At 37.2% G+C, this 15,570-nt stretch overlaps 1 protein-coding gene across 4 annotated transcripts in view; it reads right to left on the bottom strand.

The window, feature by feature from the left end:
- Positions 1-15,570, bottom strand: part of LOC129241007 (calcium-binding protein E63-1) — a 221,754-nt gene that overhangs the window by 9,860 nt on the left and 196,324 nt on the right. For all 4 annotated transcript variants that reach the window (XM_054877123.1, XM_054877122.1, XM_054877125.1 and 1 more), the window contains one exon: positions 2,321-2,477. In XM_054877123.1, the coding sequence (XP_054733098.1) occupies positions 2,321-2,477 (157 nt within the window). The remainder of the gene's footprint in view (positions 1-2,320; positions 2,478-15,570) is intronic.

Genomic DNA, 15,570 nt, shown 5'->3' with positions numbered 1-15,570 from the left:
TGTAAGTTTTTTTGTTATGAAGCAAGTGAAATAACACTGTGCGACAATGATTTTATACTTTTATGGAGACCTAGTACAACTTGTAGGTATAGTAAAACTAAGAAAAATGGTATAGGAGAAATTTCCAATACACCCCCAAAATCTCGTTTTATGGCCATAACACCGTTTTTCAGTAGGTTGATGTGAAGAATCACTCCTAACTTCGCCATTGTTTTTTTAGTTCGAAAGAACAAAAACAAGCCTTTTTGATAGTGTGTTGACAATTTTTCTGAAATGATAACTGACGAGACTGTAGACGGAAGTATTCGGATTTTTTTATTTTTTCTCTATTTTTTCAACTTTGACATAATTTTTAGTATTATCCGATATTGAGGATTTTTTTTAGTACACTACTGTTATATTATAGTAAATTTAATTTTGCGTCGAATGAGCTATATTTGACTGTAATTGAATTAAAATTAATAGAGTTGTGTGAGTTTTAAGATTTTATTTTTTTTTTACTAATTTGGTATGTAGGTATAACTTACGCTAAATGGGAATAAGAGCGCATTTCGAAGCATGAAAATGATAACAAGTGTCATTATAAACACATAATATGTATTTATCAACTAAATTCCATTGTTTAAATCGAGAAGCGAAATGGTTTTATGGCTATAAAATGAGATTTTGGGGGTGTATTGGAAATTTCTCCTATACCATTTTGTTTAGCCACAAGTTGTACTAGGTCTCCATAAAAGTATATTTAATTTTTTTTTTTTGTCACACAGTGTAATTAAGTTTTTGTATATTTATTTATTCATAATTGAATGAATTCTGAAAAAAACTACTCCATCTGTTTTTTCAATTATTGTATATCTTCTGGGCAGGCCCGATGAGAGGGGGGGGGGGGGGGGTCGGGGAATTTTTACCCCGGACCCGGAGTTCTCAGAGGGGCCAGGACTCGAGAGTAATTCGAATTATATGAATTAGACATAATTGGAAAGGGTCTGCATTTGCAATTTTCCCCCGGGGACCGGATATGCTCTCTACGGCCCTGCTTCTGGGAAATAAGAAAATATGCTGCTGCTGTATGTAGATTTAAATCCTTCACTGTATAATTGATGTACTTCCAATGTGGAATCCAACCTCAAGTGCAAATAATTTTTGACTTTATATCAAAGTATATAAAACCAATGGTGTCCTAATCAGTCTTGAATAGGAAGGGGTGATATTTCAAACCACTTGGGCAACTTGTATTGTAATTTATTCGCGAAGTTCAAGAAATATATGAAAAATTTACTAAGGTATCAATAAACCAACTACGTCGCAAGCGTATGGCTTCCCACCTCATTTCGATCTGACATAAATATTATTGAGATCGGATAAACCACGCCCACTTTTTTGTAATATATGTAAAGACCAAATTTTCGTCTGCTCGTCTTATGTCATAAGCGCAACTCTCATTGTCTACGAGTTTGCTGGGCTCCAAGAATTAACAGTGAGCTCACACCAAAATTTTATAAAAATTTCCTCGGATTTGTGACGTTCCGACTGCACCGAATTTTGCCTTCCTTACTTATTGAAAGTGGTACCTTTTCATGTGAACCAAAAACGCAATCACATACTATTCCAATAAATCTATTATTGACAATCCATAGTAGAACAAAAACATCCGCATGTAGGTGTCTAACCGCTAGACAATTCAATTCCTTTTACAGCTAAGGCTACCATAAACATCCTACCGCAATAAAAAAAAAAACAAAAACAAATACAAATTGCCGACTTGCCAACTAATACTTAATTCCATTTATGTGCATAGGTGTGAGTAACATTGCAAATCACTTTTAAATCGGATTGGTGTTATTTTAACGAACTTAAATCCGAAACTTATACGGAAGTTGTTATCCATATTTAAGTCGAGAGTAGAAACAAAACCGAAAAATCTCTGCTAGTGACAGCCAGGTAGAGAAATTGCGTCGGTAGTCACATTTGTGGTTTGGTGATGACTATTTATGGTGCTTGTTTAAGGGCAATAGCAATAAAAACGAATGCAATGCCAGTGACAAGCGGATTGCTGCGCGACACAACTTTACTTAGGTGGTATACATACATATGTATGTTCAATGTTGTATTTGTAACTGATACCCAATATACTCGTACAATCCTTGTTTGACATGACTCGCCTTAATTCTTTGCCAAGGCAAACGAGTATTGCGCGCCAGTGAATGCACTCAATGCTTATGTAGTACATAATATGTGTGTGTGTATATATATATGTATGTAATATGTATTAAAGTTAATGGATAATAGGAGCGCGTTGTGCAGTTTTTCTTTGCCTCACCTAAATGCGGCGATTAAATCTTCGGTGACATCATCGTTTTCCTCTGGTTTACTTGCATTCTCTTCCTGCTGTTGTTGTTGCTGTTGCTGTTCATCGCGCAACGCCTGAATTCGTCCGACCCATTGCAGGAATTCAGCTTCGTTTATTAACCCATTTCCTGAAATATGAATAAATTTAAAGTTAAAGTTAAAAAAATATGCACAAACACGAATAATAAAATTCAAAGTTACTTATACGCAGTGCTGATCAGGAGCTAAAATTTCATTATTACTTTATATTAAATTCAATATAGAAATTTGCTTAACAACTTCCCTGTCGACATATAATGCATTTTGTGAATGCTCTACGCTCGCTGATTTTTTTCATCTGATACGCTAAATTATACCCATAATAATAATTTTCATAAATTATTTGATATATTTCTTTAAATTATTTTAGTTATTGTATAGGGACATGAGTCACATGTAGGTCATGAACTTATTTCAAAACGCTCTCGTGAGTCACCAATGACTTAGTGGAGAGGGAAGTTGTTAGGGACATTCACTAAATCATGGAAATTTATCTTATTCAATCAAGCCGAGCGCATACTCTGCGCTATAGAAGTGAGTGTGACCGTAGACCACATAGAAGAGTCTGAGGAAAAATCTCATCATGGAATTGAATTTGATGCCAATGTAAATTCGTTTGTATTGCACGTTCTAAGAATTACTGCTAGTGTTTTCCAAGCAGAAGTCTTTGCGATCCTACAAGCATGCAAAATGCTTAGGGAACGCGGGAGCGAGGGAGATATTAACATTTTCTCCGATAGTCAAGCCGCGATCAATGCTCTGACGAGACCATGGTGCAGAACGAAATTAGTAAACTTCTGTAAGGAGGAGATCAAATCTTTTGGCTGTGCAGGTAACATTTCTCTGATCTGGGTTCCAGGACATAGGAACATAGAGGGAAATGAAATTGCTGATGAGCTTGCCAGGAAGGGGACTGAAAGGAAAGATGGAGCTCCATTTCTCCATATGCTATTTCGAAACCTTTTGGTCAACCTCCAACCTAAATCACATCAATCTTCTCCATTATATGAACTGCTCTGGCTGGCTGTAGATACCTCCCTGTTGGAGGTCTTATAATGGTATCAAAACGGCGCTTCAGTGCTACTTGAGCAGTACCAGACTGCACTTCAACCATTTCACCTACCTATGTTTGAAGTATGGAATTTTCAGTGTGAACTCATCTTTAGCCAACTGATTACTTACTGGTTCCGAGAGCATTGCTCATGGTGCTTTTGAGACGCTTGAGACCCCATTACAATCCGATAAGTTATTGTTACTGAAGAGATCTTTATTTAACATTTTTGTTTAACTGAAGATAAAGCCTTGCCTTACTACACGCAAATTATTCGGAAACTTTTGGTTTCCTACACCAATACCAAATGCCTAAGTGTTCAGTGGTTTTTGCAAGATGGTTCAACCTTTGGTGGCATAGTCGTCTTGAGTAAGCTAATTGGCCGCCTAGATTACGTTATTTTCTTCCTTTACACTACAGTTGAAGGAACACTGTGGAGAAAATTCGGAGAATGTGGCCAACATTAGACTGCTAACCGGCATTCATAAACCAGCTGATTTGCTGACGTAACAGGGGATGTGATAGCAGTTTGTTTACGACCCAACTGAGATTGTGTTGGTGATGTATGAAAAATCATTTATTGAAAGACTGTTTGTATTCAACTAATTTCACTTTATGCATTTTGTTTTCATTTCATTCGCCTCTCTCTGTCAAATCGCCTATGACACAGCCAAACTTACTCTCAAAATTTGCTGCCAGAAATAAATAAAATATAATAAATAAATAAAATTTGGATTTAGACGACAGCATTCAACTGCAACATTCAACAGTACGTCCATAGAGTTATTAACAAAATATTATTTGATATGGATAATAAAACGTTCTGCGTAGCTGCCTACCTAGATATTGCAAAATCTTTTGACAGGGTGTGGCATAAAGAAGTACTATATAAGATCAGTAAAATACCTAGAAAACGGACATTTTTTATAAAGTTTGAGGACGAATGCTCAAGCATGATACAAATGACAGCGGGTGTACCTCAAAGTAATGTCCTGGGACCTCTATTATACCTGATATTTACAGCAGATATACCGATACCACCAACAAAAAATTGCCAACATAACATTCGCAGATGACATGGTCTTAATGGCATCGGATAAAATAGAAAAAAATGCGAAGGTCAGTCTTCATCAAACAATAAATGACACTGTAACCTGGCTCGATAAATGGTGAATAGAAATCAACAAAGATAAAACGGTACAAGTATGATAGTATATATAAATAGAAAGCCAAAGAAACATGAACTAAAAATAAAAACAGTAAAGTGAAAATCCTTCCCAGTGCAATGCATCTTGGTATAGGAATGAAATTGAAAATTGAAAAGTCGAGCCAAGAAGCACTGGGAGGTTTGGTAACTCCTAAAACACTCAGGCAAAATCGCAAATTGTATTCAAAGCTCTGTGAGAGGGTAGGTAGTAAAGGAGGAAAGGAGAGAAGTAACTGAAGGAAAAAGATAGGATAGAATAGAGAAATATAGGTAGTTGACCTCTGAGAATTTTCTAGATTCTTTGGCAAATCTGAAAGTATCCTCCAGTGGAGAGAACAAATATTACATACTCTCATGACATCGAAACCTAAAATTCGCAGCCTTGCTCTAGTAAATACAGGACACTCACAGAGAAAATGCTTAGTGCTAACCGCCTCTTCTATGCAAGACAGGCAAATCGGGTACTCAATGATTCCAATGGTGGTCATATGATGACCCCATTGTCTGTGTTCTGTAATCATACCGAACTCCTTTTCTTTCAAGTTTTAGAAGAAAGTGGGTCAGTTTTCTATTCGGGCTTTTCACAAAACACCTTCCAGTTCTGCAGCGCTCTAAAACGGACCATCGCTCTTTATGTAAATTGCATACATAATCGCTGATCCACTTCATGATTCCTGCAGAACTGATTCCGATTATTGGCTCTGGTGTCTTGCAACAAAATTTAGCTTTCCAAAGAAAATTATTTCCTTCCAATCGGTATAATAAATAAATATAAATATATAAAATGTGCAAAATATTGCCAATTTATTACTTTTTCCGTAATTTGTTTGCGATCAAATTCTGTACATTTAAAAGACACGCATTAAAATTGTGAAACACTTTTATTTATCTTAAAGCGTAGTACTAAGTTCGCGTTTCGCGCGAAATGGCTGACAAAATCCTTACAAATTGCATTGTCGTGAAATATGCGTAAAATTTCGTATGTATCTAAAGGCAAAGTAGTACTCAGTTCATGCCATGAAAACACGGCGCAATATTTCAGCAACATTTTTTGACACCTACTTAAAATGCACATGGCTTCGCAAAGAGTGTAAGTAAATCTTCTTTATATTTTTTGGGTGTCAATATACATATATGCACTATTACGACAGACGGCGCAGCAGACGAGGTTGTCAACTGCAGGTTAAAAAATGCAAGGGCGGCGTATGCATACAGAAGAGTGAGTTCGCAAATCCCCAGGCGCACGAAATTGGGAATATTCAACTCATGTGTGAAGTCACAAATACACAGAGGCTCTCACCAAAAAATGCTTCCACATCATCTGTAGAATATTCTGGCCGCACACCATCAGCACCGACGCGCTGTGGAGTTTAGCGAACGAGGAACCCATCCTTAAGCAAATCAAATCCAGAAGGTGATGCCTAGGTTACACGCTTAGAAAACCACCATATAGCATCATGCCAAGGGGACTGGTCTGGAACACGCAAGGGAGCAAAGGTTGCGGTCGGCCAAAGGTGACTAAGTCGATATTGTGCGAGCTAGCAGATGCCGATATCACATGGAGCGACGCAAAAGCAACAGCCCAAAACCGTGTACGAAGAGTCTCGCCGAGGCCCTATGCTCCCAAGCGGAGTGAACGAGCAAGGTGAACATTAAAAAAATGCGTATTATTATAATTTGTTTAAAATCACTTTTCTTACCAAAATTTGCTAATTACGTCTGGAGTGATGCTCATAAATTTGACGTTTGTTTTCATTTGAAAATCAATGTTGGTAGCGACATTTCACGGCAAGCCAACTGCATGTTGCTGGCGAAATTGCACAACTGTGAAATTGCAAAACCTTAACTTTGAAAACATTCTTGCATATTTTAGTGTTCATATAAATCTGAAATAAATGAATTCTTAAATAAAACGTTGGCAACCACGCACAAATGTAGATATCAAATACTATTTTTCACTCAAGTTTTTCGTCCATCTTTTAGCCATTAAATCATTATGAGAGCGAGCACTTAGTGAACGCTAACGCAAGAACGCTTTTGTTTAGCGTTACTACGGGGCCAGCTTAGCAGAAACAGAAACAGTAACAAAAATAGTAACAAAATATAATGGCAAAACCATAGTGTGAGAGCACAAAAAAGAGTATTTAGCGCGTATATGAGCATACATATAGACGTATTTGTTCCATGCCTCGAAAGCATAAATAAATAGAAAACAATGCAAGGGGAAAGGACGAAAAAGTATTGTGTATGCACATACATACATATATGCAGTCATTTTTCGCATATGTGCACTTATGTAACCAAGCCAGCAACAACGCCAAAGCCCGTGACGGTAGGGGGAATTCTTGATGCATTGCGCGAAAACGGGGGAATGCGGTAGTTAAGCGTTCAAAACTGTTTGTCATAAGTGCCGGAAATGGCAAAAGTACTTGCGTAAATTTTATGCAACGCTAAGATGCGGCTTTTGCTGTAGGTGGCTCAAAAAGTATACACACATACATACATTAATACTATAAATAACATATATGAAGATTGGTTGTGAAGGAGAATTTAAAGACTTGAAATTGTTATAAAAAGAACAAAGATTCAATTGTAAGAAAAATGCAAAAAAATAAAAAAAATACGAAATTTTAAAAAGAAAATTACAACAAAAATATAATAACCTGAAAGCTATTCACTGGCGCCACAAAATCTACTGCTATTGTTAAGAAACAGAATGCAACTCAAACTTATTCATACACACACATAAGCATCATACACACACATGAGCATCATACACACACATAAGCATTATACACACACATATGCGTCATACACACACATGAGCATCATACACACACATAGGGATGTGTGTTGCATAACAGCCTTAATTTGCATTTCTGTTTGAAGTCATTTGCCAGCTTCTGATTCTTTCTGGAAACCATTCACACTCGCATTACTTTCACTTTTGTTATTGTAGTAGATATTGCATTGTGATTTTGGTAGATGCATCTGTAAACCATTTTGATGCTCACTGGTTAGTTGGTATTTGCCTTGAATGCATTGTCGTAATGGCAATGAATGTCAATGACAGCTGCATTATTTACTGGGTTGCCGAGAAGAGCAGATATCAAGGAATTGTGGAAGCCTGATTTTGACAGTTTGCGCTGCTGCATAAAAAAACGGCAAATAACAGTGCATAATTGGCTGAAATGATGTATCAGGTCAGTCCATAAGTCCGTGCGTTTTTTAAAGGTGGTTTTAAAATTAATAAAAAAGATGTTTAAAGTATTTATTAATCAATAATATATTTTCCTTCATTATTTACAATGTCTTTCCAACATGTAGATGCAACGTATATTGAAAACCGGTTATTTTTCACTCAACCAGATAGCTGCTACTGGGAAGATGTGATTTTCTGCAATGAGACTAAATTTATGCTGTGAAACTTTCTTCTAAAACTTGGTAGAAAAGACGTTCACTTGATGGTCGGTATTTTTACAGGACACAACCCATGATGACTCCATATGACCACCAATGGAATCATCGAGGACCCGATTTGCCTGCCTTGCTTAGAGGAGGCGGTGAACACTGAATATTTTCTCTGTGAGTGTCTAGAGCAAGGCTACGAATTTTGGCTTCCGATGTCATGAGAATGTGTAATATGCGTGCTCTCAAACTGGAGGGTATTTTCAGATTTACCAAAGAATCTAGAAAATTCTCACAGGTCTAACTACCTCTATTTCTCTATTCTATCCTATCTTTTTCCTTCTGTTACTTCTATCCTTTCCTCCTTGACTATCTACCCTTTAACTTTATAGAGCTTTGAATACAATTTGCGTTTTTGCCTGAGTGTTTTAGGAGTTACCAAATCTCCCAGTGCTTCTTGGTTCGACTTTTTCAAATTTTAAATACTGACCGTGAAATTTGGCAAACTTTCAGTCCTGATGCGGAGAAATGATGGTGCAACAAAATTTGGCTTCCTTGTTGATAATTAACCTCAGCTCAAATTCCACCAGAACAACGATCCAAAACATTAATCCATCATCTGGTCAGAATGTGGCTTCTTTTTATTGCAGAAGAGCATTGGATACTAGCCCAAAGCTCGGATATTAACCCAATAGAAAATTTGTGGGCATACTTAAAGAAAAATTTGCAAAAAAAAAACACTGAAAATGTCAAGCAAAGCTCAATAACGTTTTTTTCGAGGAATAGTACAATACAAACAAGGGAGAAATGGCACACAATATGATGCATTCTAAAGGGTTTTCCAATAACAGGTGTTATTTTGAATAGCCCGCTACTTCGGTAGATGCCACTTTTGAAGCTGTCATTTTTTGATATTTGACAAGTAGAAACTACGCCATTAATAACGATTAAACAACGAATTGAAATGATTAAAAAAAAATTATGAAAATTTGGCAGAGAGGGTTGGTAAAACTCGAACATTTTTGGGTCATCGTGAAGCACCTTGTCGGATCGCAATACAGAAATTGGTGAACAAATTCGAGCTGTTGGGACAAGTTAGTGATGTGAAGAATAAAACCCGTGCACGTCGCTCAAGAACAGCCGAAAATCAAAAATATTGCTGTTGTAGCCGAAAGTGTTGAAGAAAACTCAGGTTTGTCCATTTCTCGTCGTTCTTTGGAATTAAGCATTCCACAAACGTCTTTACACCATATTTTGCGTAAAAATTTGGATCCTAAGGCTTATAAAGTCCAGTTAACACAAGAACTCAAGCCGGCCGACCATCAACAACGTCGTGTCTTTGCTGATTCGGTTGTTGAAATGCATGAAAATGATCCGGAATTCCATCGAAAAATCATCTTGAGTGATGAGGCCCATTTCCACCTCGGTGGCTTCGTCAACAAGCAAAATTGTCGGATCTGGGGCTTAGGAAAAAGAGTTACGGTTGAAAAGCTTTTCTATCCTCAACGTGTGACTGTTTGGTGCGGTTTATGGTTCAGGGGAGTCATTGGACCTTACTTTTTCGAAAATGAAGCTGGAGCAACAGATGCGGTGAATGGATTGCGCTATCGAGAGATGATCAACGATTTTTTATGGCCGTAATTGGATGGTATTGATCTGGACAACGCTTATTTTCAACAGGATGGCGCTACGTGCCACACAAGCAACGAAACCATTGATCTTTTACGGGAATAACACCTTTTACTGGGAAACCCTTTATGAGAAGCAGCACCTTGTAGCGTGTTGTAGATGCTCGGAGTAGTCCGACAAAGCACTGTTTAATTTTTAAAACATAAAACTTAAAGCTATTAATGGAAAATATAAAAGGCCTTTCTTGAGAGCTGTGTATGGATTGTATTTTGTTTTGCTTATTATTTTTGTGCTATTTTTTTAAACGAAATAGCTTTATTGTCTACTATTGGTTTATAAATTATTTATATTAGTCAAGTAAAAAATTAATTAAAAATATATTTTTCCTTCACTTTATATATTCTTATATTATAGAAAAGTTAGTTAGTACCTGAACTGAAAAATAAATCAATTCAAAAGTTTAAATGTCAACAAAAAATTAGGAAAATTAGCATCTAGAAAGTCAAACTTGGTTTTTTTATTTTGTTGAAAATAAAATGGCTTAGTAAAGCAGATCATTACTCATTAACATTTAAAGAAACAATAAAAGTATCAAGCCTGGATCTTATTTTATTCCCTCTGAACATCGACACTCTTTAAAGGATTTCCAAGCGCTTCAGAAAAACTTTAAAATTTGCTCATTTTCACTTCAGCTTGCAATTATTGGTAAGCAAATTTTATTTCCGTATATAAAATCACAACTATTTCAAGAAAAATCTCCCTAAACGGAAAATTCTGCCACATTTTTCCATATATAAAATCACTAATATTTCAAAAAAAATCTTTCTCCACGAAAAATTCTGCCACATTTCTCCATATGGGGAAATGCTAAAAATCGGCAATTGTAGCAATTAAAGTAGTCTCTCTTTTATAACCGGACACAGAGTACTTAATAAATATAACACACAATAGTTTTTCAAATTTCAATCGAGTTTTTATCATTACTGTTGGCAGCAAACAAACGCTGCATGTGCCATACAAGACTCTGTGCGCTTCTGCGAAACTATGATTTAAAGAGTGGGTAAATTTGTTACTCAAAACTTCTTAGCCATGTGCACACATCAACAACCAAATCAAAACAAACAATTGCCTCTGCAGGGCACACAAGTTTTTGAAGGCAATTTTCGAATAATTGTCAAATTGCCAAGTTCATCATTATCAAGTAAGTTCAAACTATGCCAAATGGAAGGTTAAAGTGAAAATTGGCTCATTCATTGCTACTGTCAAGGTCGCTTTGTCGAACACAAGTATATGTATACACACATATTCATATGTATGTATAGGTACATGTTTGTTAAATATTCTGTTGGTTGCCACATCTTTCTACAATGCAATCAGACACCGTAGTAAGGAACTAAGTGCCAAACCAGTAGCTGACTGCCCGTACACATACCCGTAAGAAGAATACAACCACAAATGTGAGCCGAGTTGTTGTTATCAGGAAGATCTTAGTGGGAGTACTTGGCGACATGCAGTTAAAATGAAAATTGCCTGCAACAAAATAAAAAAAAAACACGAAGGATAAAAAAGAAGTCCAGTAAGCAGTTGCGTGCTAACTCAGTATGGAGGAGAAGCCTTGAAAGTTCTACACCACCCACCACTCTGCAATAATTCCCGTTCGCCAAAAAACTAAAAAGTTGCTTTTTGTTTTGAAATCTATAAATCTAATCCGCATTGGCTTTGCTTTTATTTCATGACATCAGCGTGATGTTGACGTGCCAACAGTGACTGAAGTAACGAAGCAATTGGCCATAGCTCACATATAACGACTAAAAAGTCATGTCAGCGATGCAGCGTCCAGCTTACTTTGACGGAATTCTTCTCGAAGACGATTCAAACCCACAATGTTAGCAGACCTTAATGAGAGCGAGTAGCGATTAGATTGCATTCATGCTTTTCTTAGAATTTGAATTAATAAATGAAAATTGCTTATTAGTATCCCCATTTGTACAGCGCTTCTAACAAATGTCTAAAAATTGTTAATAAAAAAAAAAACAAATTTCCAACCAAAGTGCAATTCTAAGACGTTTAAAGAATGTTATAAAGTCGAAAAAATCATGTACATCAACTCATCATAGTCAGCCAAATCAAATCAAATTCAGTAGCCGTGTAGAATTGTCCCTGTTATTTTTCTTTGGACCCTACCTCTTCGGAATCTAACATTGCATGACATTGATATGCATGTACTATACTCATTAGCAAATCAATTACTCAACGTTGTTTTTTAAGTCCACAAATTCCTAAATCACCTCATTTTTTCCTACATTCAGTGCCATTATCTATGCGCCTTTCCCCGCCGCTAAACGAATTAAATTACCTCTTTTTGCCATCGCGCCCATCTAATTGAACGATTATTGATGGAAATTTAATGTGAAACTGATGCGAGTACATGGCAAAATATGAAGATAAAAATGGCTCAACAAAGCATACGAGGCAGCGGCACTATGCTGACGTTTTGTTCACTGTCAGCAGAAATTACCATCAGCGCCTGTGTGACATTCGTCACTTAGTTGTAAATTTGTCTTTCATGTACCAGAATATACACCTACACTAAGAAGCATTCAAATGGAAGTCTATGTAAGACTTAAAAGTGTTATAAGTTTGCTGCCTCCCTGTTTCTATCGTTCGCACTTGTCTTGCTGAGAGCTGTCAGTGAGTAAACTAACTGCATTATCTCAACTGATTTGATTTATTCGCTCTTCGTCAATTACGATTGAACACATTGATTTGCATGGTACGCATAATTGAGGAATCACTTCCAGTAGCAAACGCACATATAAACACATATATACATACATACATATACATACTCATACATTCGATAATAATGAAAGAGATATGAGTGAGTTTAGTAATTACGGTTATTGATAGTCCGATAAGATGAATGAAACTTGAAGCGCGGTGAAAAAGACATACAGTCAAGTTTTACTAAAATTTCTTAAAAATTATTCAAATAAAAAGATTAAAAACGATTATTTCTAACTCAACTCAAAAACGAAGATTATTCATTTTATTATATTTATTAGTATTTATTTTATACTTATTCGTTTTGTATAGAACCACCTATGACATTTATTTTTTAACCCGGGGCTTGACGCTAGGCAAATACAAACACAAACGGTCGCAACCGGGTAAAAATTACCACATAATATTATATTAAATATATAGGTGTATAATTAATTAAATATTTATTTTACGTAGGGAACGCGTCTTTTGTTTCTATGCCGAAAGCTACTTGAAGTGGCAGGTCACGATATTTTGTAGAAAAAATGTTAGGAGGGGTTCATTACCTCTGTGGTATTTTTTACGCAGTGGCGACGAACGCCGGCTTAAAGATAATCCCTTTCAAATGTTGGCCGCAACTGCGCCGTAATTCGGCCATCTGTAAACACCAATTTTGAATGACTCGCTGGAGGACTTCGGTCTGTATCTTGTTAATCATTTTAGTAATGTTGGCTTGCAATGCCTTAATCGAAGTTGGTTTATCCACGAAGTATTTATATTTTACATATCCCCACAAATAAAAGTCTAAAGGTCTGATATCACACGATCTTGGTGGCCAATCCACTGGTACTCTCGTCTCTCCGAAAATCCATTGTCTCACGAATTCTATGGCAGGTAGCGGAGAGCACGGGCTTCAAATTTCTGGCAACAAAAAGTTGTTTATCATGGCGTGATAGCGTTCTCCATTCGCTGTTACATTGGCGCCAGCCTCATCTTTCAAGAAATATGGGCCAATGCTTCCTCCAGCCCATACAAGCCACACCAAACGGTTGTTTTCAATGGATGTAATGACTGTTCTTGGCGGGCGCCGTAACCGAATGGGTTGGTGCGTCACTACCATTTGGAATTTACAGAGAGCACGTAGTTTCGAATCTCGGTGAAACACTGAAATAAAGAAAAACATTTTTCTAATAGCGGTCGCCCCTCGGCAGGCAATGGCAAACCTCCGATTGTATTTCTGCCATGAAAAAGCTCCTCATAAAAATATCTGCCGCTCGGAGTCGGCTTGAAACTGTAAGCCCCCCCATTTGTGGAACAACATCAAGACGCACACCACAAATAGGAGGAGGAGCTCGGCCAAACACCCAGAAAGGGTGTGCGCGCCAATTATATATATATATATAATTACTGTTCTTGATTAGCTTCGGGTTTCTCTTTGCCCAAATGTGATAATTTTGCTTATTGACGTAGCCATTAAGCCAAAAATGGGCCTCATCGCTGAACACCATACGTTGGCCTGAGCACGCGATGATCACTTTTTACATAGCGTCGATTTTTGTAATTCAATTGTACAATTTGTAAACGTTGTTGAGGCGTGAGCCTTTCCATGATGAAATGTCAATGAATGCTAAAAAAAATCATGTATTTAGTTTGACAGTAGTCACACGTGATCTGTCAAAGAACCCTTTAGGAAGAAATACTTCCAATCGCATCACCCTTTATCAGCCATATACTCGTATAACCCCCAACATGTCTGAATTTGTTTGATTCCGAAAATTAGCAGTCAGCCCAAATTAAATTTTACTAAAATGTGCATGGGTATACAAAGTTATATCTGGACCGCGTTTAGCACTTCCTTAATTGTTTTTGAATTTGTTGATATGTGCTTTCTTCTTCTTCTTAATTGGCGCGATAACCGCTTACGCGATTTTGGCCGAGTTTAACAAAGCGCGCCAGTCGTTTCTTTCTCGTGCTAACCGGCGCCAGTTGAACACACCAAGTGAAGCCAAGTCCTTCTCCACCTGATCTTTCCAACGCAGATGAGGCCGCCCTCTTCCTCTGCTACCACCAGCCGGTACCGCATCGAATACTTTCAAAGCCGGAGCGTTTGTATCCATTCGGACGACATGACCCAGCCAACGTAGCCGCCAGATCTTTATTCGCTTCGCTATGTCTATGTTGTCATAAAGCTCATACAGCTCATCGTTCCATCGTCTGCGATATTCGCCGTTGCCAACGTGCAAAGGTCCAAAAATCTTACGCAGAATCTTTCTCTGGAACACTCCAAGCGTCGCTTCATCGGATGTTGCATCGTCCAAGCTTCTGCGCCATACGTTAGGACGGGCATGATGAGAGTCTTGTAGAGTGTTAGTTTTGTTCGTCGAGAGAGGACTTTACTGCTCAGTTGCCTACCTAGTCCAAAGTAGCACTTGTTGGCAAGAGAGATTCTACGTTGCATTTCAAGGCTGACATTGTTATCGGTGTTAATGCTGGTTCCTAAATAGACGAAGTCTTTTACAACCTCGAAATTATAACTGTCTACAGTGACGTGGGTGCCGATACGCGAGTGCGCCGACTGTTTGTTTGAAGACAGGAGGTACTTCGTTTTGTCCTCGTTCACCACCAAACCCATTCGCTTTGCCTCTTTATCCAGTTTGGAGAAGGCAGAACTAACAGCGCGGTTGTTAAGGCCGATGATGTTAATATCATATGTGCTTTAGATTCTATTTTTTTATTGTGCATGAATTTTGTTAAAATAAATAAATGCTCCTCTCTTTATTCTATCTCTATTCACAGTACAATGCATAATTCTGTATATTTACTTCACTCCATCTCACTTGGAGGTTATGGTGACTCAAATGGTATTTTTTCGAATACTTGATAATGTTGGTATACTCGTACTTATACATAGCATAAGCAAATTTTTTTTTAATTTTTTTATTTCATGCTTAGGATACCGAACATTGAGTGTCCAGCGCTTCATAGTTGGTTATCTATACATATAAAATATTCCACATTTGCAGACAAAATATTACCGCTCAAGTGCCTTCTCTTTAGACAAGCAACACAAGTGTTTTTTCGTTGAATAAATATAATTTGTTCACATGAATATGTGATGATGACA

This window comes from Anastrepha obliqua, chromosome 3 (assembly GCF_027943255.1).
Source record: "Anastrepha obliqua isolate idAnaObli1 chromosome 3, idAnaObli1_1.0, whole genome shotgun sequence".
NCBI lineage: Eukaryota > Metazoa > Arthropoda > Insecta > Diptera > Tephritidae > Anastrepha > Anastrepha obliqua.
This window is presented reverse-complemented; position numbering and strand designations above follow the sequence as displayed.